General features: G+C 26.1%; 9 protein-coding genes across 10 annotated transcripts; 2 read left to right on the top strand and 7 right to left on the bottom strand.

The window, feature by feature from the left end:
• Positions 1-2,764: 2,764 nt before the first annotated feature.
• Positions 2,765-3,214, bottom strand: OCT59_013244 (uncharacterized protein; the record flags this gene model as incomplete). Its single annotated transcript, XM_025329172.1, has 1 exon — positions 2,765-3,214. The coding sequence occupies one exon, from the start codon at positions 3,212-3,214 to the stop codon at positions 2,765-2,767; it is 450 nt and encodes a 149-aa protein (XP_025177337.1).
• Positions 3,215-8,438: 5,224 nt separating this feature from the next.
• OCT59_013243 (uncharacterized protein) lies at positions 8,439-9,334 on the bottom strand. The gene has a single exon (XM_066140677.1). It carries the CDS (start codon positions 9,112-9,114, stop codon positions 8,578-8,580), a length of 537 nt encoding a protein of 178 aa, XP_066001537.1. The 5' UTR covers positions 9,115-9,334; the 3' UTR covers positions 8,439-8,577.
• Positions 9,335-12,547: 3,213 nt separating this feature from the next.
• Positions 12,548-13,461, bottom strand: OCT59_013242 (uncharacterized protein). The gene has a single exon (XM_025308480.2). It carries the CDS (start codon positions 13,334-13,336, stop codon positions 12,740-12,742), a length of 597 nt encoding a protein of 198 aa, XP_025177339.1. The 5' UTR covers positions 13,337-13,461; the 3' UTR covers positions 12,548-12,739.
• Positions 13,462-15,174: 1,713 nt separating this feature from the next.
• OCT59_013241 (uncharacterized protein) lies at positions 15,175-15,544 on the bottom strand (the record flags this gene model as incomplete). The annotated part of the gene is made up of 2 exons (XM_066140676.1): positions 15,175-15,459; positions 15,542-15,544. The coding sequence occupies 2 exons, from the start codon at positions 15,542-15,544 to the stop codon at positions 15,175-15,177; spliced, it is 288 nt and encodes a 95-aa protein (XP_066001536.1).
• A 332-nt stretch (positions 15,545-15,876) lies between these two features.
• On the bottom strand, positions 15,877-17,253 carry OCT59_013240 (uncharacterized protein; the record flags this gene model as incomplete). 2 transcript variants are annotated; one of them, XM_066140675.1, is made up of 2 exons in its annotated part: positions 16,168-17,253; positions 16,076-16,111 (listed from the first exon to the last, which is right to left on the bottom strand). In XM_066140675.1, the coding sequence occupies exons 1-2, from the start codon at positions 17,200-17,202 to the stop codon at positions 16,076-16,078; spliced, it is 1,071 nt and encodes a 356-aa protein (XP_066001535.1). In that variant the 5' UTR covers positions 17,203-17,253. The 2 variants fall into 2 exon arrangements, with proteins under 2 accessions (XP_025177340.2, XP_066001535.1); XM_025326180.2 differs by having other exon boundaries at positions 15,877-17,253.
• Positions 17,254-17,883: 630 nt separating this feature from the next.
• On the bottom strand, positions 17,884-19,389 carry OCT59_013239 (uncharacterized protein). The gene is made up of 4 exons (XM_066140674.1): positions 19,266-19,389; positions 18,948-19,117; positions 18,638-18,780; positions 17,884-18,303 (listed from the first exon to the last, which is right to left on the bottom strand). The coding sequence occupies exons 1-3, from the start codon at positions 19,372-19,374 to the stop codon at positions 18,688-18,690; spliced, it is 372 nt and encodes a 123-aa protein (XP_066001534.1). The 5' UTR covers positions 19,375-19,389; the 3' UTR covers positions 17,884-18,303; positions 18,638-18,687.
• Positions 19,390-19,586: 197 nt separating this feature from the next.
• OCT59_013238 (uncharacterized protein) lies at positions 19,587-21,361 on the top strand. Its single transcript, XM_025317856.2, has 7 exons — positions 19,587-19,725; positions 19,812-19,972; positions 20,087-20,162; positions 20,225-20,301; positions 20,372-20,513; positions 20,590-20,854; positions 20,929-21,361. Exons 1-7 carry the CDS (start codon positions 19,619-19,621, stop codon positions 21,091-21,093), a joined length of 993 nt encoding a protein of 330 aa, XP_025177342.1. The 5' UTR covers positions 19,587-19,618; the 3' UTR covers positions 21,094-21,361.
• On the bottom strand, positions 21,316-23,179 carry OCT59_013237 (uncharacterized protein). The gene is made up of 5 exons (XM_025309324.2): positions 22,952-23,179; positions 22,740-22,883; positions 22,292-22,401; positions 21,956-22,127; positions 21,316-21,874 (listed from the first exon to the last, which is right to left on the bottom strand). The coding sequence occupies exons 1-5, from the start codon at positions 23,133-23,135 to the stop codon at positions 21,570-21,572; spliced, it is 915 nt and encodes a 304-aa protein (XP_025177343.1). The 5' UTR covers positions 23,136-23,179; the 3' UTR covers positions 21,316-21,569.
• Positions 23,180-23,959: 780 nt separating this feature from the next.
• On the top strand, positions 23,960-25,975 carry OCT59_013236 (uncharacterized protein; the record flags this gene model as incomplete). The annotated part of the gene is made up of 8 exons (XM_025317857.2): positions 23,960-24,111; positions 24,190-24,279; positions 24,358-24,669; positions 24,750-24,885; positions 24,959-25,109; positions 25,192-25,442; positions 25,519-25,750; positions 25,833-25,975. 8 exons carry the CDS (start codon positions 23,960-23,962, stop codon positions 25,973-25,975), a joined length of 1,467 nt encoding a protein of 488 aa, XP_025177344.1.
• Positions 25,976-25,985: the final 10 nt, after the last annotated feature.

Raw genomic sequence — 25,985 nt, 5'->3', positions numbered from 1 at the left:
TGGTTTGTATAAAATGTTGAGGAAATATTATCGGAAGAGTCGTCAATCACATTATAATTATTAATATTTGAAGAATGTCGTTCCGCAGTAGATTGTAAATTAAATGTGGGATCATTTTAAATTATTTTGACTCATAATCGAATATTTATGAATTTATTTTATTATTGGAAAGTTTTAAATAAATTGAAGCAATTTTTTTTTTTTTTTTTTTTTTTTTTTGAAGGAAGAAATTTTGAGCCATTTTTATAATGGATAAAAAAGTTATTTGGCAAAAAAACCTGTAATTTTCCATTTTTACTATTTATACTGTCAGTGTGTGAAAATTTATTTGTGCGCCACTATTTGTCATGATTGAAAATTAAATGTGGTTTCAAAAAAGAACTTTTACTTATTGTTATAATATTAACATATAATTTAAATTAACTAATTTCTTTATTTAAAAAATTATTTCGTAATTTAATTTAGCTGGTAAGTCAATGTTATTTATTCAATTCTATTATTACTTATTGTTAAACTCATTATAACTTTTGTTTTTAAAAATAAATAAATAAAATAAAATAAAAAAAATGGAAAATAAAAATGGAAATTCTTGAAAGAATTCTTCACACTCCAATGAACATTTACGGTTTATCAATATGCAACGTTACAATTGATGGGTTTATGAGTTTATCAATATGCAACGTTACAATTGATGGGTTTATGAGTTTATCAGTATGCAACGTTACAATTGACGGTACTCAGGAAAATCTAAAGAGGGCCCCTGATATATATATTGACGGAATCATCGTCATTTCGCCTTACGTAATAAATAGAATATAATAATCATACTTATAAAAAAAAAGTGATCATTTTTTTTGGTTTTTTCGTAATATAACTATAACTAACGAAAAGGTATTACGGACAATAAATCTGAATTCATATTATTGTTCTTTTTATCCCTCATTTAGTACTATATACAATCACTACAATCACGAAACAAAAATTCTCAAATAAAAAAATTTCTTTATATTACATTTTTTTATATATAATATATAATAAAAGTGATTTCAATAACTTGAGATGAGAGATTGATGTGATGACACGATTTTCAATCATTCTCCGAATCATTTTATATTTATTTTATCAGTAATATAAATCTGGGGTCTTTGTTTAAAGTAAAAAAACTAGTAAATAATAAGAACCTTTATATACCTTCAAATACTTTTATGTAAAAAAAGGAAGGAAAATATATATGTATATATAATGGTTCATACAATTTAAGTAATTTTCAAGTAACAAAGGAAGTAATACAACCCACTCTGTTCATTTTACCTGACTGGAAGATTGAATTAAAAGAGATACCTACCTACTTCCCCAGTAACAACAAATTTTCCGCCCCCACGTGACCTAAAATATTCATCACCGATATCACCCATCGCGTTTATATTTATCGGACAGTTTCCCTAAAATTATTTTTTCACTTCCTCCTTAAATGTCACCGGACACGTGGCCGGAATTTTATTGTTGGTGTTATATCTACATTTTAGACTCGCATGTCGCATCACTCAATTTTTGCATATGATTTTTGCATCAATATTGAAGATAAGTTCTACCATTCGTATAGTTACGTGGAAAAAAAATTCAAGTAAGCAAAATAAAGTTTCTCATACCATGTGTATAATATCTCAATAAATTATCCGCTCTAAAATTAAAATTATTTCGTTATAAATGAGCCAAAGTTCTTACGGGCGATATCTTTAAGGATTATTCATCATAATTTTACTAAGGGTGGATTTATTTCATTTAAAAGGATAAATAATAATTTTTATTTAAACAATTCGATCATGTTCATTAATACGAATAATCCAAAAGTAAAAAATCACAAATAACTTCCTTATCTGTTATCCTTTAATAAAACCACCGTTTCCGCCCCAAAAGATTTATTAATTATTGGTAAAGATAATAAGCCTACCAAATCTCCAAATCATTGACCAAATGCATCCTTTATTTATCATAAAGTTTTCTTTATAACTATTAAAATGAAGGATATTTCTTCGATGGTTTCACAATCATGGGAACAAGAACCTGAAGAAATTAAAAATTATAAAAGACTTGCCAAGTAAACGCGTTTATTTATCGTAATGAGCGATTTCCTAAAAAGTTAATAGACGTATTTACGTAAAAAACGAGAGAAATGGAATGTTATTTCTTTTAAGAGTAATATCCGTTAATTGACGCTTTTCTTGCAGTTTACAGTAATAAGATTAATGGAATCTTATTACAAAATCTTATCGCGTCCAATGAATTATCTTTAAATATCTTGAACGAACAATTGTTATAATGATGGAGTGAGTTTGCGATTATTCTTTAACCTATACCTGGGAATTAGTGACAACAATGTATTAATTAATCAGCATGTTTATTATATACAAAATAATGCAATAAAGCATAAAGATTAATAGAATGTTAAAATAAGATACTGTATTGTCACCAATGTCGTGTATAATAATATCCCAATAAATGGTTCGTCCTAAAGTTTCGTTTATATGAACCGAAGAATTATTCATTTAAAAGATAGATTTATTGGATAAAAAAAAAAATATTATTTTATTTATTATAGTAACTATACGATATAAAGAATACAATATAAAAGAAAAAAAAGTACAAATAAAGTTAATGAAAATAAAAGAAATACATAGAAGAAATAAAAGAGATTTAAGAAACAAAAATTACGTGTAGCTAAGTTATATGCTATGTAATTTATGTAATTATAATTCAGAAAATTTTATTGCTGAAATTGAGTAAATTGGGTGTTCGTGGTATTTGAAGAAGAATAATTTAAATAAGTGTTATCCTGTTGAGAAAAAGTAGGTATAAAGATAACTTTATACCCAGGGATATCAAAACTAAGGATTTCAGATTGAGAAGGATTAATACTAGTCATGTTAAATAGAGGAATATTCTCAATAGACTGCTGGGGACTAATAGGATGCTGGGGACTAACAGCTGGACTAACATACTGCGGAGGTGAAGTTAAAGTTGAAGCAGTATATTCATTAGAAATAGGTTGTTGATCGGAGTTATTGGTGTTTGTATAAAATGATGGGGAAATATTGTCAGAAGGGTTGACATTCATATCATAATAATTAGTATTTGAAGCTGGTTGAATAACGTTAAATTGCAAATTACTAAATGTGTGATCATTTTGATTATTTTGTATAGTATTTTGACTCATAATTGAATTTTGAAAAAAGTTTATGAAGTTATATTATAATTGGAAGTTTTGATAAATTGAAATGATTTTTACTTTTCAAAGAAAAAAAATTTTGGACCATTTTTATAATAAAAATTATGATTACGATTTTTTGTGAAACGATAAAATTATTCAGTGTTTTTGTGAAACGATAAAATTGTATTACTTCTCGGTGTTTTTGTAAAGCAAATAAGATTATACGTCTTTGTAAAACACAAAATGGGAGAATCGGACTATTTGACGTCTTTTTTTTTTGTGAAACGACAAAATTATATGACAACTTTTTTTTGTGAAAACGACAAAATTATATGACAACTTTTTTTTGTGAAAACGACAAAATTATGACCAACTTTTTTTTGTGAAACGACAAAATGGGATCCCATTTCCCATATATAATATAATTATTTTATATATGAAAAATTTATATACGCTATTATAAATATATATAATAATGAAAGTGTTTACAATATAAATAAAAAATTTTTTTCTTGTTGATTGTTTTCAAAAAAAATATTTCCCGTTAAATCATAATCTATTTATAAAACAAATATAAAAAAAAATGAAGGGTGGGGAATTTTTTTTACAATGTCATTTATGTTATCAAACTTTATTATATTATTATAAGTATACTTACTAAGAAATCAAATAATATGTAATTTTAGACTATTTGTAATAATAAATAAAATTTCATTAATATTTAATCATTGAAATTAACCGCTTTTCTTCAGACAAACTCTCTTGTAACCTTTTACATTTTTTAATGTGTTGAAGTCTTTTTTAAATGAAAATGGCTTAAAAAGTACATCATTAAAAAAGAGCACGGACTCGTTAAGATTTTAAAAACGAAAATAAATTACACAAGATATAAGTTATATTTTTTCATTTATTATGTTTTTTCGTTTATTAATGAATCTTAAATTACATGAAGAAATAGTTTAAAAACAACTAAATTTATTATATACATCTTATGAAGGCTAAACCAAAATTTAATAAAGTCTAATTCTAAGCTAATAGTATAAACTTAAAATAGAGAAGACGACCATCCAGCCCCTAAGGACCCCAAGCGGTATCGTGAAGTGACCATCTGGACAGGAAGTCCCCCTAAGGTATATTAGTGACTTCAAGGTCAGGACTGCGCACATCATGCCAATGGCCTCTTAGGGAGCATAAAGTATATGCATTGTTATATATGGTCACGTGTATATAAGTCACGTGTGGGACAGACGCGTAGAACGTAAAGTCCTCCGCCCCGCTTTCACAAATATCAAATTCTTTTACAAGATCTGTTTTTTATGGCGAAATAATAATAAACCTATTTTTGTTTCAAATATGTTTTTTTTGTCAAAAATAAGTTTGTTTTTTTGTTTCACAAAAAATCTATATCTACGTTTAAAGAAAAAAAAGAGATTAAGCAAGAGATCTATATAAGGTATAATTGCAAAAGGTATAAATATTTTTTCGTTTCACAAAAAAAAAGACGTATGAATAATCGTGTAATCTGTATTTGTCGTTTCACAAAAAAGACGTATGACAAGAGCGATCAGTGATAAAAAAAATTTTTTATTTTTATTTTATTTTTTTTTAAAAAAAAAGAGTAAATTTGCTTTTAAGAAACGATAAAAAAAAATGAATATTTTTTTTTTCTTTATGAACTAAATTATTTATACATGTAATCATTAAATTTCTAACTAATCAAAATTCTCCTAAAAATAGAGTAAATTTGCTTTTAGGAAACGATAAAAAAAAATGAATATTTTTTTTTTTATGAACTAAATTATTTATACATGTAATCATTAAATTTCCTAATTAATCAAAATTCTATTAAAAAAAGAGTAAATTTTTTTTAGGAAACGATAAACATTGCAGGAGGAAACGATAAAAAAAAATGAATGTTTTTTTTTTTATGAACTAAATTATTTATACATGTAATCATTAAATTTTCTAACTAATCAAAAATTTTATTATGAAATAATAAAAAAAAGTTGATATCGTAAGGCAATATCTTAGATAGAACGGCCACTCCACTAAATGGCAGAAGAAAAATATTAGAGTAATGCCAATAGTAATATATTGTATTTGTAAAGTAGCTCTTAGATTTTATTTCTACTGTATATTCGAAATATTGTAATTTCGGAAATTTTCTTGGGTAGAAAAAAAAAAAGAATGAAATGTTTATTTATTAAGATACTAATGTATAATATATATATATTACACTGTAAAATTAATTATTTATACCGATTTATACTAAATTTAATATTATAGAGAAGCGAAAGCAATAATAATATATAAAGCTTATGAAAATGATGGACGAATAATAACATTGCTATTTATTGTACGGACTTTATGATCTGATATAATACAGAAGAGATGGCAGTCTATTTTTTCCAGACCACATAAACACATGACAGTGAAAAATATGCGAGAGGAGCATACAGTTAAGCTCCAATTTTGGTTCTTCATTTATCAGATAAGTTTATTTTTATTTGGTTAATGTTTTATTATTTTAATAGCTTTATTATATTTATTGCATATAAATCATTTCAAATATATTATTAATGTAATATACACTCATATGAATAGTTTGTATAATCTGAGTCTGTCAAATGGCCTAAATCAATACTATACAATAAAGGCCGATTTTCTGTTTAACAAAATCAAAAATTTATAGATATTAAAAAAATTTTTTCCTTTCCTCTCCCCCCTCATATTCCAGTTTTAGATTTTGATTTGATTCATGAATTTAATTTATAATTGTCATTAGACGTCATATTCACAAATTAAATTCTGAAAAGAAATTCATTAAGATAACCAGGAAAATAAAGGTTCGTCCCAAAATTGAAATTATTTCATTTATCGTATAATTTTACTAAAAGTGGATTTATTTCGTCTGGAAGGATAAATAATACCTAACTTTTATTTAAATGACATACTAACAACGATACAATATAGAGATACATAATATAAACAATACAAATGAACAATAAAAATATAAAAGAAATAAAAAAGGAATAAAAATTTAAAAAAATTTTATGAGTAAATTGAGGAATGACGATAATTTTAGAACCAGGAATAAATGAGGAGGAATATTTTTAATAGGCTGCCGCGGTCCAACATATACTGACGGATATTTTCGTAGTGGGGTTGTGAATTAATATAGAAAGCGTTAACATTTACATCAATATTTTAATTAATAATTAAATATTGATGAATATTGAAAATTTGCAATTACCTACTCCTACTGAAGAAATCCGTTAATTGACGCTTTCTTGCAGCTTAATAAGATTAATGAAGTCTCATTACAAAATCTTATCGCGTCCAATGAATTATTTTAAATATCTTGATAATGATGGAGTGAGTTTGCGATTATTCTTTAACCTATATCTGGGAATTAGTGACAACAATGTAGTAATTAATCAGCATGTTTATTATATACAATAAAGCATAAAGATAGTTTTTTTCCATACTACATCTCCATGGATTTCAAACGTATACCGTAATTATGAATTTTGGCCTGTTGAAACTTGAGAAATTGAGACTACCTTACTTATTTATTAAACATTATAATGGATTCTCTTAGACATTTGATAATTTTGTATTGAAATTTTCATTTAATTAAGGCAATTTTTTTTATGGGAGAAAAATCAAGTTAGAAAAAAAAAAAAATATAAGGATTTAAATTGAAAGAATTTTGGTTGATAAAGAAAGATTTGAGGATTACTTATGTCTTAGACTATTCATCTTTGCTTGTTATATACTTGGAGAAGGACTAACAATAATCAGAGAACAATTTGCGAATAGAATAATATTTTTTGGATTTATGTAGGATTATTTGCTAGGACGAATTGAAAAAAAAATATTAACAATCCGAAATGTTTTTTCACGATCATTCACTATTTTTGTATCGTAACAATGTTGATTCCTACCATTCATAATGATTTAATAATTCATTAATTCATAATTAGAATACATCAAAAAAAAAAATGTAATTTTAAAATAAGTTACTGTATTGTCGTGTATAATATTCCAATAAATGGTTCGTCCTAAAATTTCGTTTATATATGAACCGAAGTCATTATTCATTTAAAAGATAGATTTTGTTGGATAAAAAATAATATTTTATTTATAATATGACATAAAAAACGATACAATATAAAGAAATACAATATAAAAGAAAAAAAATACAAATAAAATTTAAAATAAAAATAAAAGAAATACATAAAAGAAATAAAAGAGATTTAAGAAATAAGAATTATGTATAGCTAAGTTATATGCTATGTAATTATAATTTCAGAAATTTTATTGTTGAAATTGAGTAAATTGGGTGTTCGTGGTATTTGAAGAAGAATAATTTAAATAAGTGTTATCCTGTTGAGAAAAAGTAGGAATGACGATAATTTTAAAGCCGGGAGTATCAAAACTAAGGATTTCAGATTGATAAGAATTAATACTAGTCATGTTAAATGAACAAGTGGAGAAGGAATGCTTCAATAGTCTGTTGTGGACTAGGAACACACGGCAAAGTACCATTATAAATGGGTTGTTGGTCTGAGTAATTGGTGTCTATATAAAATGTTGGGAAATTATTATCGGAAGAGTTTGCACTCACATCATTGTAATTAATTTGAAGAATGTCTCGGTTGAATAATAGTAGATTGCAAATTACTGCATTCAGTAAAAGTGGGAACATTTTGATTATTTTGGAATGTATTTTGAATTTATAATTTATAATGAAAAGCTTTAAACAAATTGATCTGTTTTTTATTATTTTGTGAAGGAAGAAATTTTAGAACGTACAGTATTTTTTAATAATATAAACAAGTGAATATCAATTTTTTTTTTCATTAATATAAACAATGTTGACGTGTTTTTTCTGTTATAATGACCTAGTTCATTATCAGCATAGAATTTATATGAATATCAATCAAGGGAATTTAAGATCATTTCTAAAGAGAATGTATTTTTTTGACGTAATTTGTAATAATACTTGAATTATTAACTACTTTGTGATAAGCCGACAATGCGGGGTTTTTTAATCATAAATGGTCGTTTATAAGAACGCACCGTTACGCACGTTTAAATACTCTGCTCACTTTATTTGACCGGAAGAAATGTTTTATCAAGCGTGCCATGTAAATTGAAATTCGTTTATAAATTATTATTCACATAATTTTAATTAAAGTGAATTTATTTCGTTTAAAAGGATAAAAGGATAAAGAATATTTTATTTATATAAATAAAATAACAGTTATACAATATAAAGAAATATAATATAATAAAAATAAAAAAATATGAGAATAAAAAAAAATAGAAGAATTCAAGGAATAAAATTACGTGTACTAAAGTTTTTATTGTTGAAATTGAGTAAATTGGGTATTTGAGATATCTGAAGAAGAATAATTCAAACAAGTATTATCCTGTTGAGAAAAAGTAGGTATAATGATAATTTTATACCCAGGAATATCAAAACTAAGAATTCCAGATTGAGAAGGGTTATTACTATTCATGTTAAACGAATTAAGTGGAAAAGGTATGACGATAATTTTATACTCTGGGATATCAAAACTATGAATTTCAGATTGAGAAGGATTAACACTATTCATGTTAAACGAATTAAATGGAAAAGTAGTATTTTCAATAGTCTGTTGTTGTGGACCAGGAACACATGGTGAGCTAACTGGAGGCAAAGTTGAAGGGATATTATCATTATAAATGGATTGTTGATCTGAATAATGGTTTGTATAAAATGTTGAGGAAATATTATCGGAAGAGTCGGCAACCACATTATAATTATTAATATTTGAAGCCGCATTTTCCGCAGTAGATTGCATACGTAAATTAAATGTGGGATCATTTTGATTATTTTGTAAATTATTTTGGTTCATAATTGAATTTTATGAATTTATATTATAATTGAAAAGTTTTAAACAAATCCAAATCAAACTGATTTTTTACTTTTTCGAAGAAGAAATTTTGGACCATTTTATAACAAAAATTTTTTAATGATGTTCATGATGAAACATAAAAATAAACAAAAAAATTTAATTTACTTTTTAGGAAACGATAAACACATTGAAAAATTGTGTTTGAACTGCAGTTCGGGATGATATTTTAATAGCCACCAATGATCATCCTCTATAAATACAAAAAAGTAATACTTTATAATTTTATTTTATTTCTAATCGTACTTTTTCTTACCCATCTAGGTTATTATAGTTCACGCCATAACTCCAAATTAGGAAATAGTGTTTGGAGGGATGATTCCGACATACAACAATGAAATGAATTTTAAGCATTCAGAAGGTGGAAAGAAAAAAAAAATTGTCACACAACTTTAAAAAAATTGCTATTTATTTATAAACTGCATAACAAAAATTATTTACTTTAAATAACGTCGGAAATTTTCTTGGGTAGAAAAAAAATGAATGAAACAAAAAACACGAGTTCAAATAAAATATGCCACTTATTAATTAAAAATTCATTAAATATTTATTTATTAAGATACTAATGTATAATATATATTTATATATTAAACTGTAAATTAATTATTTGTACCGATTTATACTAAATTTAATATTAGAGAGAAGCGAAGCAATAATAATATATAAATCTTATGAAATTAATGAAAATGATGGACATTCTAGTCCGGATAATAATATTGCTATTTTATTGTACGGACTTTATGATCTGATATAATACAGTAGTACTAATACAGTCTATTTTCTCCAGACCACATAAACACATGACTGTGAAAAATATGCGAGAGGGAGCCTACAGTTAGTATTCATTATTAAGATCCAATTTTGATTCTTCATTATTATTTATTATATTATATTATGTTATTTTATTTTATTTTATGGTTTTTTATTTTTGCTAAACCGCAGTACATCTACAAAATGTTAATATTAATTATTAGTAAAATAAATAAATATATATATATGTAAAAATGAAAAACGTGGTTTTAATTTTTATTTGGTTATTAATGTTTTATTATTTTAATAGCTTTATTGTATTTATTGCATATTACGTGGCTCAATCTGAGCCTGTCATCAATACTATACAATAAGGCCGATTTTCTGTTTAACAAAATCAAAAATTTTGGTTTCTTATAGATATTAAAAAAGAAATTATTTCTCCCCCCCCTCATATTTCAATTTTAGATTTTGATTTGATTCATGAATTTAATTTTTAATTGTCATTAGACGTCATATTCACAAATAAAATTCTGAAAAAGAGATATAAACCAGGAAAATAAAAAAAAAAAATCCTTTTTATACCATATGTATAATTTCAATAAATGATTCGTCCCAAAATTGAAATTATTTCGTTTATCGCATAATTTTACTAAAGGTGGATTTACTTCGTTTGAAGGATAAATTATTTTACTATATCATCATTTAAATCACGTGATAAATTTGAAATGCTGTGTCTAATATCATGTGATCTGTATTACGGCGAAAATAACCGATACAATATAGAGAAATACAATATAAACAATACAAATGAATAAAAAATATAAAAGAAAAGAATAAAAATTTGAAAAAATTTTATGTAAATTGGGCGGAGGATACGATATTTTCGTTAGGAGTGGATTGTTGATCTGAGTAATTGGTGTTTGTATAAAATATTGAGAAATTATTATCGAAAGAGTTAACATTTACATCACTAATATTGAAGATTGTATAACAGTAGATTGCATTTTGACTATTTTGTAAAGTCATGAAGAATTTATATTATTATTTATCGATCATAAATATAAATTGGGAAAATTTCTATTTTTAAACCTTATGAACCGTAACTCCAAGGAATTTACTTTCATATAATGATCTTTAATAATTATTTAGAGGAATTTGTAACCTTTTCTTTGGAAAATATACGTAAATCAATTTAGGAAAAAAATAATTCAGTTTTAAATTTTTTTTTTAAAAAAAAAGAGCGAAACGATCGACAATTCGATTAAAATGCGTGTTCATTAATACGAATAATCCAGTAGTAAAAATCACGTTCAAAAGAAAAAACTTCCTTATCCTTTAATAAAACCACAATTTCTACTCCAAAAGATTTATTAATTATCGGTAAAGATAACCTACCAAATCTCCAAATGCATTCATTATTTATCATAAAGTTTTCTTTATAACTATTAAAAATGAAGGATATGTTTTACCAATGACCCCCATTTCTTCGATGGTTTCACAATGGTGGGAACAAGAACCTGAAGAAATTAAAAAATATAAAAGACTTGCCAAAGAAGCGTTTGTTTATCGCAATGAGCGATTTCCTAAAAAGCTAATAAACGTAAAAAACGAGAGAAATGGAATGTTATTCCTTTTAAGAGTAATATCCGTTAATTGACGCTTTCTTGCAGCTTAATAAGATTAATGGAGTCTTATTACAAATCTTGTCGCGTCCAATGAATTATTTTTAAATATCTTGAACGAACAATAGTGATAATGATCATGGAGTGAGTTTGCGATTATTCTTTAACTTATACCTGGGAATTAGTGACAACAATGTATTAATTAATCAGCATGTTTATTATATACAATAAAGCATAAAGATAGTTTTTTTCTATACTACATCTCCATGGATTTCAAACGTATACCGTAATTATGAATTTTGGCCTGAGACTACCTTACTTATTCATTAAACATTATAATGGATTCGGCCACTACTTCTTAGACATTTGATAATTTTGTATTAAAATTTTCATTTAATTAAGACAATTTTTCTATGGGAAGAAAAATCAAGTTAATTAATAAAGATTGAAAGAATTTTTGGTTGATAAAGAAAGATTTGAGGATTACTTATGTCTTAGGCTATTCAAAAAAAATATTAACAATCCGAAATGTTTTTTCATGATCATTCACTATTTTTATCGTATGATCCCGTAACAATGTTGATTTAACAATTCATTAATTCATAATTAGAATATGTCGAAAAAAAATAAATAAATAAATAAAATGTTAAAATAAGTTACCCTATAAAAAATAATGTCTAAACACTGTTCGGTTTTTTGTTCGGAAAATCGACCCCGTTCCGAACATTTACTTGACATTTATTGGACATTCATCATGATATTATACGTTTTTTATGTGTTAAAAATTCTCAATCTCCGCATCTTGTATTAAATTGTAACAAATATTGTATAATAGCGTGTGTCCGGAAAATTGACCCCTTCCGAATATTTATCGGACAAACATTTTTTATAGGGTTACTGTATTGTCGCCAATGTCGTGTATAATAATATCCCAATAAATGGTTCGTCCTAAAGTTTCGTTTATATATGAACCGAAGTATTATTCATTTAAAAGATAGATTTATTGGATAAAAAAAAATTTTATTTATTATAGTACGATATAAAAACTAATATACGATATAAAGAAATAAAAATAAAAGTACAAATAAAATTAATAAAAATAAAAGAAATACATAAAAGAAATAAAGAGATTTAAGAAACAAAAATTACGTGTAGCTAAGTTATATGCTATGTAATTATAATTTCAGAAAATTTTATTGTTGAAATTGAGTAAATTGGGTGTTATTCAAATAAGTATCTTCCTGTTGAGAAGGAGTTGGCATGAAGATAACTTTATACCCAGGGGTATCAAAGTAAAACATTCCAGGTTGAAACGGATTAAGTGGAAAAGGTGTGACGATAATTTTATGCCCTGGGATATCAAAACTAAGAACCCCTGATTGATGGGGGAACAGATTAAGTGGAATAGGTGTGACGATAATTTTATACCATGGGATATCAAAACTACGAATCCCAGATTGATTGTGAAACGGATTAAGTGGAATAGGTGTGACGATAATTTTATACCTTGGGATGTCAATACTGAGAATTCCAGCTTGAATAATACTATTCATGTTAAACGAATTAAGCGGAAAAGTAGTATTTTCAATAGTCTGTTGTGGACCAGGAACACACGGCAAGCTACCTGGAGGCAAAGTTGAAGTGATATTTTCATTATAAGTGGGTTGTTGATGTGAGTAATTGTTTGTGGAAGAGTCGGCAATCACATAATTATTATTATGTTGTTCCGCAGTAGATTGTAAATTAAACGTGGGATCATTTTGATTATTTTGTAAATTATTTTGATCCATAATTGAATTTTATGAATTTATATTATGATTGAAAAGTTTTAAACAAATCAAACTGATTTTTTACTTTTTCGAAGAAGAAATTTTGGACCATTTTTATAACAAAAATTTTTAATAACGTTCATGATGAAACATCAAGTTGATTTTTTGTAAAATAAATAAATAAATATAAACAAAAAAAAAAATCGACAAAAAAAAACAAATTTACTTTTTAGGAAACGATAAACATGTTGGGAAATGATTGAAAAAAAAATTTTGAAAAAAACAAATAATCAATAATCATATTTTCCTAAGAAAATTTCCGATGATTTTACCCCCGAAAATTATTTAACGTCAAATATTTATTGATTTAAAATTTTAAAATAATACGCACGAGCCACCGGGTCAGTAATGAGTTGGAAAGAAAAGAAAAATGAGAAAATCTGAATGAGAAAATCTGAATAAAAAAAAAATAAGAAAATCTGAATAGAAAAAAAGTCTAATGAAATAAAATCCAATTTTTTTTTTATTAATTTTATTAACTAAATGATTTATACATGTATCCCATATTCCCATTAAATTAACAAAAAAATTTCCTACCCTCCAATAAACAATTAAAAATTCTAATATGAAATAATAAAAAAAAAGTTGATGCGTAAGACATATTAGAGTAATATTTTGTATTTGTAAAGTAGCCCTTACTTAGATTTTATTTCTACTTGTATATTCGGTTAGATTTACTTTCGGATTGCCGAAATAATTTCGGAAATTTTCTTGGGTAGAAAAAGAAATGAAACGAGTTCGGCAAATAAAATAATACTACTTATTAATTAAAAATTCATTAAATGTTTATTTATTAAGATACTAATGTATAATATATATATATATTGCACTGTAAAATTAATTTTTTATACCGATTTATTCAAAATGGTTGATGCTGTTATGTTTGGATGAAAAAAAATAAAAACCGAAAACCGGATGAAAACCGGACAAATAATGGACGAAAACCGGACAAATATTGGTATTCGAATATTTAATCATAAATAAATAGCATTAACCATTTTGAAAACGGCTGTAATATTAGAGAGAAGCGAAAGCAATAATAATATATAAAGCTCATGAAAATGATGGACAGTCCGGATAATAATATTGCTATTTATTGTACACGGACTTTACTGATGATCTGATATAATACAGAGAGATGGCAGTCTATTTTCTCCAGACCACATAAACACATGACAGTGAAAAATATGCGAGAGGGTGCCTACAGTTAGTATTCATTATTAAGATCCACTTCATTTATTATTTATTATATTATTTTATATTATTTTATATTATTTTATTTTGTCAATATTTTTTTTTTTTGGTTACAGTACATTTACAAAATTATTTTTTTGTCAATATTATATTATTATTTATTATAAGTAAAATAAATAAATATATATATATGTAAAAATGAAAAACGTGTTTTAATTTTTATTTGGTTAATGTTTTATTATTTTAATATATTTATTGCATATAAATCATTTCAAATATATAATATACACTCATATGTATAATAAACAAATTTGACAACTACTTACGTGGCACAATCTGAGCCTGTCAAATGGCCTAAATACAATAATATACAATAAGGAAATCAAGAAATTTTGATTTCTTATAGATATTAAAAAAAATTTTTTCCTTCACCCCCCCCCCCCCCCTTCATATTTTCAATTTTAGATTTTGATTTGATTCATGAATTTAATTTTTAATTGTTATTAGACGTCATATTGACAAATTAAAAAAAAATTAATTCTGTTTTAGTTAATAGAATTTTTCTTTTGAATTCACAAAAAATATAAAGTGACAATTTTTTTTTTTTAATGAAAGAACAAGATGGAATTATCTCGCAAAATAAAATATACACACATCTTCAGGTTTAGTCCAAAGGATTTCGTGTCGTGTGCTAAGCTGATAGTGTTTCGTAACACCCCGTTTTCCGATTTTTCTCGACAGGGATGAAGGAGTAACTTTTGGAAGGTTTGGCCTTCCGAAACTACGCGATTGTGATGGATCCGTAAATCTTTAGTTATATTCATTTTGAGTGACACGCCCCAGTTTACTTTTACAGATGTACTTTCCTCAAATATTATATCATCATATACCTTTAAAATAATTAAATAATTGTTAATCGTTGAATGAAATTTAATTTTTTTTTTAAAAAATATATTCAATATGATAACATACCATGTTGTCTATACCCATGCAATATTTATATACAAAGCTTGTAAAAGAAACGACTATTTTAACTGTATCGTAAAGCGTCGGATAAGTCAGCTTGTTTTACAAGATTTGAATTATCCACGCGTGATCATAACCAAACTTATTTTATTAATAATTCATTGAAATAATTTATTTATAAAATAATAATTAAAGAGTCATGTAAATTGTGTAAATTACGTATATGTAGTGCTTTTTTTATGCAGGCTTGTTATAATAATTTAATAATTTTCAGGTGGGAAAACTTTTCACAAAAGGTTATTAAAATCCCTCCCATAAAAAAATGAATATTTGTAATGATTCTATGATCCTTTTCTTAATTCAAAACTATCTATTATGAATCCTTCAAGATTATATGCTTTCCAAATTATTTTATCCGACCAAATTTCTATTGAAATATAATGATGAGTTTTTCTTACAACATTATAAATAGACCAATCTTCTACTCTATCAAAATCTAATTCACCTCCTGCTCCACCAATAATGGTGTAAACTGTACCATTAGATTGTCCACGTTGATAATTGTGTTGATGTCCACTAATTACTAAATCTACCCCATATTTATTAAATAATGGTGCAAATCTTGTTCGAACGAATTCACCCCAATGCTTTTCTTTTTTTTCATTCCAAGCGATAGGATCCCAAAATTCCATAAAAGGTGGAATATGTACTATTACTATTTTAAAATCTTTATTTTGTGTTTCAGGTGAGGAAAGTTCATTAGATAACCATAAATCTTGGTTAATATCATCTATATTACTATCTAACACAATCCAACGCGTATTGGCAATCGTAAGTGAATACCAAGATGTATCTGTCGTATAATTGTATAAATTTTTTGGATCAAAATCATGATTACCATGAGCGTAAATTATTGGTGCATGTTTTGTTAATTTATAATTTGCCAAAGGATCATAAAAATCTGTCTGCCATTGTTGTAAATTATTATATTCTTGTACACCATCACCCGCATGTATTATAAAATTCGGTGAAGTTTTTTGTGATGCTGATTGAACAAGTCGATTAAAAACACTTAATCCGAATTGATTATCTGCAAATGCAATAATTTGAATTGGATACGTTGAATTAGGATCATCAGGAATTGAAGGAAAGAATTGAAAATATGATGAAATAATTTTTGTATATAAAGAATGTATAATCTCAAATTCATAATATCCATTTGATGTAATAGGTCCTATTATTCCTTTATATACATAATGTGAATTATCTATCTCTATTGGCTCTAAAATATCTGATCTGTTGATTTCATTATCAATTGATTTTTCATACCATTGAATCCTAACATTATCTAATATACAATTAGTTTCCCATACTGCCATTAATTTCTGTGTATCGATCATATATAAAATTGGTTCTTTTCTTAATGAACAAGGTAACCATCCATGATTATATAAATAATTCCTTGTTTTATATTTTATATTTGTTATAATCACGCTATATGTTTGAAACATTGTCAAAAATTGAAATATGATTAAAAAAAACACTAGAGCTATAAAAAAGCGTCGTTTCAATAGACGACGAGTGTTGAATGTCAACACGTGTATTACTCTTTTGTAAATATTTGGTCGTTCATTAATTGCTGCATTATAATAGTCTAGATTCTCCATTGAAAGAAAACGTTCCGTTAAAAATAAAAAATGAATAAGGGGAAGTTTAATAACGGTCCGTGTTACATACAAGCCTTTAAATCACGAGGAAATGATAATCGTAATAATAGTGATAATTGACAATACGTTAAATTGTAAATGTGGAATGCGGAAGAAAGTTCATGACAACTTAAAAAAGCTTTCATTGAAGGAAGAAAACTATTATGAGTACCGTACGGTAAGTTTTGACGCGTAAATAAACATAGGAGCATAAATCGCTTTATTACTACTCGTTGTTCTTATGTCTTTATTTCTTCCAAAATCAAGGTACATTAAGTAAAAAGAAGTATAAGAGTGCCATTGATCTTGTAATTTCGGTTAGAAACCTTATTTAAAGCATATAATGGTGCAGAACCATCATTAATGTGTATATGAAGAAGGAATGTGTTTCGTGAGCTTAAATATATTTATTTTTGAACAAATTCTGATTTTTTCGAATTAAATTTTCTGTTTATTAAAGCTTAAATTCCCCAGCCAACTAAAGATTCCTTGATGCATCAGATATGAATTATCCTTCAATATATATATTTGACAAAAATGTAATTCTGGTCTTATAGTCTTGTGAATCAGTTGAAGTCGAGAATTGCATCATTTGTTGGTGAATTATTTTGGAAAGATATATTAATTTAAATAAACTCTTATTTGATCCATTGAAAATTTTCAATATGTGATGTATTAAAACTTTTTATTTTTTTGTTAGACAACATAACTGAACCACATTTTCTTGCTGGTAATGCAGAAAATGGTAAATTATATATCTTCCAAGATGTGAGCTTATTTAGCACGTACAGTTTTTTCAGTATGTTATTAAAGGGATGTATTTGAAAAATATTTAAATTGTAATTTTAAGATATTTACGTCTCAGTTATCCCAGAAAAGATCTAGAATAAAATCATTGACTATACCATATCAACTAACAATAACTGGGATTCAATCAAAGTGCAATTTAGTATTATAATAAAGTATAATAATTTTGTAAAAATGAATTAATGAAGAACAAAGATCATATCCATTTAAAAAGATTTGCTATATGTGCAAATTTATTAGAGAATTGCCAGGAATCTATTTAGCAGAAATTTTAGAAATTTAAAATTATTAGAATGAGTGGAATTCAGAGATAATATATATTAATCACAAAAAGTTCTTCCTACTTATAATTCAATAAATTTAATAATAATATAATAAATTTTAAATGAACGAATCAAAAAAAAAGTGGATTATTTTTCTTACAAATGATAAAAGGTACTAATGTTTTATTATATATTAAAAAGACTCAAGATTTTTTTTTGCGATCTTGCATTAAAGCATTCACATTCACACAAAAAAAAAAATCGATAAATAAAAAATTCTATTATTAAATAAACAAGATTTAAACAAAGGTATATTAAGTATTTACCCTTATAATGTATGTAATAATTTATAATGATCCGGAGAAGTTTCTTTTTTTTATTTGCGTATAATTTTAGCTGCTTCAAAAGCTTCCCGTTCAGCTTCTTCAAAAGCTACTCGTTCAACATATGGGAAGAGATATCTTATATCCTATTAAGATAAAAAAAAAAATATATTAGATTTACGTTATTATAATTCTAACTTTTCACTTAAAATGATTTTGTGAATTCAAAAAAATTACAATAACTATAACATCTTAATTTTTTTAATTCATGAATATAATCTTTATCTTAATTAAAAAAAAATTTAAGACATACCTCTTCAGGTTTAGTCCACTTATCCCTAGGAAGAATTTCGTTTCGTGTGCTGAGCTGGTATGCATTACGAATGCGTAAAATTCTTTGGTCATATTCATTTTGAGGGATACGTTCCAATGCTGTTTGTACAGTTGTACTTTCCTCAGCTATAATATCATCATATCTCATACCTTTAATCAAAGCAATTGTTACAATTGTTAATTATTGAAATGATTGTTAAGTGTTGAAATAAATCCATAATATTATTGCTTTGAATAAAACTTTATTTATTTTTTTTTAAAAAAAAATGTATTATATTCATTCTCATATAATACATACCAAGTTGCCTGTACCCTGAAATATTAGTATACCAATTAGCAACTGGTTTCAAAAAACCGTAAAGGAAACGACTATTTTTTACTGTATTATAAAGCGTTGGATAACTCATAATTATAATATGGATAAGTTTGCTTTCTTTAGAGGATAATCTTTTATAAGATTTGATTATTTGCACGTGACCATCATTAATAGCGGTAAATAAAAGTAACGTATGAGTAGTGATCTGCGTTAATAGTTGATATTGTCATTTCACATGCAATCAAGTGATTTGTGACAATTGAAAATGTGTTAAAAAAAGACCATAGGTGTAGAAAATACTTTAACATACATACAAAATATCGAAATTCGAAAAAATGTCAAGCGCGAAAGGTACAGATAAAGTTCTCGACAAACTTAAAGTTTCCGTTGAGGAAGGAAATTATTATGAAGCCCACCAAATGTATCGTACTGTCTGTAGACGGTAAGTTTTTGATCATAATAAATAAAGAATATAATCGTTTTACTACTTTTTGTTCATTTTTATTTCTTTATTGCTCTAAAATTAAGGTACATCAAACAAAGGAAGTATATGAGTGCCATTGATCTTTTATATTCCGGTGCAGAAACCTTGCTTAAGCATAAACAAACTGGTAGTGGTATTGATTTATCGTTGTACTTGATTGACGCGTACAATGAAGAACAAATGTCTGTTACGGAAGAATCGAGAGGTATTTAAGTCTTAATATATTTATTTTTTCAATGAATTCCAGTTTTCTCGGATTGAATCGTTTTACCGCGTATTTTATTTATTATATTTAGACTTTTTATTTTATTTTATAAAGCTCGGATAATACAGTTACTGGAACTTTTCCCGCACAATGAACCTGGTCGAAAAAGATTTATTGACGTGGCAATCAGGTAAACACGAATTATCCCTTTATAAATATGCTTTTTTTTGCTAACATCTAAATATAATTCAGTTGGACAGTAAAATTTGGTGAAAATCCTGCCGGAGATCCTGAATTGCATCATTTTGTTGGTGAATTATTTTGGAAAGGTATCATTTATTTTTATTTGATCTATTTCCCAATATGTAAATAATATTAAAAGTTTTTCATTTCCAATAGATAAAATGTATCATGAAGCTGAACCACATTTCCTTGCTGGTAATGCAGAAAGTAGTAAATCGTATGGGAAAATGTTGGCCGAATGGTCAGGAAAAGATCATCCATCCAAGAGAGGGGCCTATATAGCCCGTGCAGTGTTACAGTATGTTATTATGGAGAAATGCATTTTACAAAGTTGAAATAATTAAACTGAAATTAATTTAAATTATTTATTATAGATATTTGTGTCTTAGAAGCATTCGTGAAGCAAAAACTTCATTCGATACTTTTATCGCGGAAATTGATTCTAGTATAAAATCAGGGACTGCACAATATCAGCCAACATTAACTGGGGATAAAATTGAAGTGGCAATTTACAGTTTATCTTTATTAAACTTTTTGCAATTATTGATATTAACTGTTCAAAGAGATGCCGCAGATCTCTTTATCAACCTAAGAAACAAGTATAAAAATGATTTATCAATTGAACCTTCTTTCGATGAAGTAAGTATCTTTCAAATTTATATTGTGTTTTTTTTAAAAAAAGACAAACTCTCTAATATATATCTTAAATTTAGTTGTTAAATAAAATTGGAGAAATATTCTTCAATTTAAGAACACAACGACCACAACAATTCAATTTGATCCAAGATCTAATGAATTCTTTATTTACTCCACAAAGTGCTGGATCATCATCCGGTGGATCTAATTCTAGAATTAATTCTCAAAGTGAATTAGATTGATATTTTTAATTAAAAATATTACTATTTATAAAATTTTTTCACGGTTTAAAGCTAAATTATATGTATGTATGAGTGTTCCCTTTTTTGTTAATAAATAATGAACATGTTAGAGCTAAATATTAATGTATGGTAGAAAAAGAACTTATTTATAATTATTCCATCAATTATTATAATTTTTTAATTTTTTTTTTAAATAAAAAAAATATTTTTTTTTATTTTGTTACCGATTTAATATCATGATAACCAATAAAATAGATTTTATTAATTTAATCGTCCGATATGCAAAAAAAAAAAAAAATTTTTTTATTTTTCCGCCATTTCCTATACACACAGATAACACCCACCAAAATGTCCATACCCCTCCAATAATTTACCTTTTTTTTTTTTATTTCAACCATTTTCAAGAAATAAATAAAAATAATAATAAAAAAAATATATATATATATAACAAAGTAAAATGACAATAAATCCTTCCTTCAACTACCTTTAGCATTTAACCTTCTAACTAATATCTCATAAGTTAAAATTGTTAAAGCACTTGCGGGTACAGTTCTCAATAAATTTGTTGACATTCCATTATAAAAAGCTAGCCAACCTTCTTCATGCCTTATTACGTTTATAGCATGGAATACTCCATCATATTTGAATGGTTTACGCGTTTGATTTTGTAAACGTGTACGAACTACTTCATGTGGATATGTTGCTACTGATGCAGCCATTTTTGAAACTGATGATGCGAATAAAATCGAAAGATTGGATAAATGATCTTGATCAGGTTGTTCTAAAAAAAGAATATTCATTCTCATCAATGTCAATAGATATTAAATTATTAGATGATGATGATTCAATAAATTAAACTTACTTAGCCGAACCTTCAATTTTTCATATAAAGGAAATTGTACAGCAACGTGACTTACACCCATTAATGAAGGACCAAGACCTTTATAAAATCCCCTAAATCCTTCAGTTGAATATATTGTTTTAAAAGCGTCTAATGTATTCTTGTACATGTATGATGTTCTTTCATTTTGCGTCTATATATAATTATTTCAAAGATTAATTTACAAATAATCGATCAGATTATGAACAATTTTTTTTTTTTTTGAAAAATTAACAGAAAATAAAATCGGAAATCAAACTCGGAAAAAAGGAATTGTGTGTGTGGTACTATTTCATTATCTTAATTATTAACAAATACCATGAACCGTGTTTTTATCACCCATAATGGATTAGTGACTATAGTACTCGTGGCACCTGCGCCCATGGCCGCGAATATATGCACAACCCATTGGTGATTTCCGGTTCGTCCTATCACAAATTGGTTTCAAAGATCGGGATAATAATGTTGTCTTATAAGTTCTTGCTTAGAAAAAAAAATGAGAATTTCCCAATAAAAATAATAATAATAAAATTTATATTATAAAATGAAAAATCGCGTACATTATATAATTCAGTACATCTAATTATAATTTCCACCTCTAATTTGCTTTCAACAATTTAATTCCATCATATTAAATCACTTTATTAAATAATTGACGCGATTTATTTGTTGAATTATATACATTTTTAACTTATTATATTCTCTCTTAATAAATTTCCTAAATTAAAGTATTTAAATACTTAAAATAATATCTTGCGAATATTACCTGCATGAGCTCCAAATGCTGCTTTGAAATAATCATATGCGCTGAAATAAATAGCCCAAGTTGGGAGATATCCATATAATGTAGGTCCAAGTCCACGATATAACCCACGAATTCCTTCTTCTACCCATATACGCTTTAAAGTTCCTAAATAAAAATTGATAAATTAAATTATTTTTATAATAAAGTAAAAAAAAATAACTTAAAAGTTATACCTCCTGTACCACTATATAAGGGTACACTTTGATCAAATTTGCCTTGATTTTGTAACCTAGTTTTTACTACGTCTAAAGGACACGTTACAATAGAACTGACACAACCTGCGACGGCTCCAGCAATGGAATGCTTAATTTTGTCGGTTTCGTTAGGGAGGATTCCAAGTTTTTTGTTAGTGTTCATGTATGCGAGTATGTTTAAAAAGTATGTTCATCCTCATATTTTTTTTTACTGGTTTTATTTTTTGATGGGAAAATTTTTACCTTTTAAACAAATAATGTTATGCATAAAAAACTTAATCTACAAATCTACCAATCATATTGCTTACCTAATAACGGCTGATATCAGGATCATCATACGCCACTTGTAACATTCGTAATTAATAAAATTCGAAGAGATTAATTATGACTAAGCTCTTTAAAGATATTTTATACAAATTAACGAGTAAGATCAACGTATAATAATAATAAACTTGTAAACTTGTCGTCTATGATTATTAACAATTTTTTACAATCACAACGTTAATAATTCTTGTGCACATTATGAAATTTTTTTTTTAGGCATGAGAGCGGAAAATAATTTAAGTTGTGGGATGTCTACTTTTTATATCTAAAATTTTTAAGAGATAAAAACATTTATTTGTTTTATTTAATTAAAAAGTGATCTTGGTGTGATGTAATTTAAGTTGTAATTTATAATTGTTTATTTATTACCTTAATACTTGCTTAAAAATACCCGAGAACATTGTTTTTACTCATAGATATCCTTTAATTCTTATTATTCTTATTGTATACAAGATCTTTAATTATGTCATTCATCGACAAAAATGTATCATTTGCACGTTGTGTTTAAATAATGCACCGTCCCAATTATAGCAAGTTCAAATCTAGTTGATGTTTGTTATAATAAACTCCAGTTTTTTTTTTTCAATTTCATCAAATTTATCTGAGTTTTTTTTTTCGTATTTCTATAATTAGATAAAAATAGTTTTTAACAAATATAAAAGAATGAAAGTTCCCATCATAAGTCGACTCAATTCTAGAGATTACCAGGCTTTGGTATTTGGATTATTTTTCCTGTTCCTTGAACGTTCAGTTCGTTTAGTTACATATTGTTTTCCTAATTTCGTTTTAGAATATCTTAGGAGTCTAAGTCAAAAGTAAATGTGATTTTTTCTTTTTTTTAACTTATATAATTATTACTGAACAGAAAATGAAATTTTCCTTTTTTTAATTAGGTTATACTCGATGAATCATGAAGATACTCGAACGGATCCTGCTAAAATCATTCAATTTTCAACTACCTTTCGTGAAATGGTTGAGTACTGGTATTTATCTTAATTATTTAATAAATCGATCGATACTCTTTTAGTTAATAAAATCAATATTTTTAATAAAACCAATAGGGGATATAGTATGGAAGAACATATCGTAAAGACTAGAGATGATTATCTCCTCGGAATTCATCGTATACCAACCGGAAAATTTTCTGATGATGATGATGATAAATCAGCGGAATCACATATAAAATCTGTATTCAATAATTGTGGTATTCCACTTTCGGCTATTCGAACGAAATATCCACGTTCATCAACAAAAGAAACAAAAGAGAAAAAACCAGTGGTATTATTATATCATGGACTTATGATGTGTAGTGAGATATGGATGTGTAACATGGAAGAGGAAAGGCAATTGCCTTTCTTGTTGGCTGATGCGGGGTATGTATCTTTTTTTTTAAATTTTTAAAACCTTTCAGTAATGAATTTTATTTGACTAAAAATATTTTTTTTTTATTAAGTTATGATGTTTGGTTCGGAAATGCTCGTGGTAATAAGTATTCCATGAAACACACAAGATATAAACCAAATGAAGGTCAATTCTGGGAATATTCTATGGATGAATTTGCTCTTTTTGATTTACCAGATACAATTGATGTAAATATTTTAAACTAGTTTTCTTTATTATATTTAGATTATTAATTATTATTACTATTATGATCGTTCCTAGTATATTCTTGAGACAACTGGTGTACCATCACTTACATATATTGGATTTTCACAAGGAACTGCACAATCTTTTGCGGCTCTTTCAATAAACCCATCATTAAACAATAAGGTTAATCTCTTTATTGCATTGGCCCCTGCCACTAGTCCAGTAGGTAAAGTAAATTTAAAATCAATTTCTTGAAATATTTATACATTACCTTATTACTAGAAAAGTTTTTTTTTTTTATTATTTAGGGTTGCAAAATCCTATTGTTGATGCTTTTATTAAAGCTTCACCTAACATTGTGTATCTCTTCTTTGGACGCAAAGCATTTTTAACAATGACGATGTTTTGGCAAAAAGTTTTATCTCCACCAATTTACACTGAACTTCTTGATAGATGTATGAAATTATTATTTGGTTGGGAAGGAAAAAATATGACCAAGGATCAAAAATCTGTATCATATTCCCATTTATATAGTTTTACGAGTGTAAAAAGTTTAGTAGTAAGTAAAATAATTAAATTATTAATATAAAATTTTAATTTTAAATTAAATTTTTTTTTTTTTTTTGTATTTTTAGCACTGGTTTCAAATTATTAGAGCAAAGAAATTTCAAATGTATGATGAATTACCACCATATTCATCTTCTACAGCAATGGGATATTATTGTCATGAATTTCCTACTAGACAAATTAAAACACCTATTGGAGTATTTTATGGTGGAAGTGATAGTTTAGTGGATATTAAAGTTCTTTTGAAACAATTACCCAAACCCGTATTTACAAAGGAAGTTCAACCCTATGAACATTTAGGTAAGTAATTTGGAAATATTTAATATATAAATAATTGAAATTTATTTTCTTTTTTTTTAAAAAAAAATTATTTTAATTGTAGATTTCCTTTGGGCATCCGATGTACATAAGACAGTTTTTCCTGAATTATTTGATCTATTGAGTAAATATAATAATGTACGTCATAAAATTGATGAAGAAATTAATAACGACTACCAACATATTAATGAGAAAGAATTTAATTAATTTAATCTGT

Source organism: Rhizophagus irregularis, chromosome 20 (assembly GCF_026210795.1).
Source record: "Rhizophagus irregularis chromosome 20, complete sequence".
Classification (NCBI taxonomy): domain Eukaryota; kingdom Fungi; phylum Glomeromycota; class Glomeromycetes; order Glomerales; family Glomeraceae; genus Rhizophagus; species Rhizophagus irregularis.
Note: the sequence above shows the minus strand (reverse complement) of the source record. Positions and strands in the feature narration are given on the sequence as shown.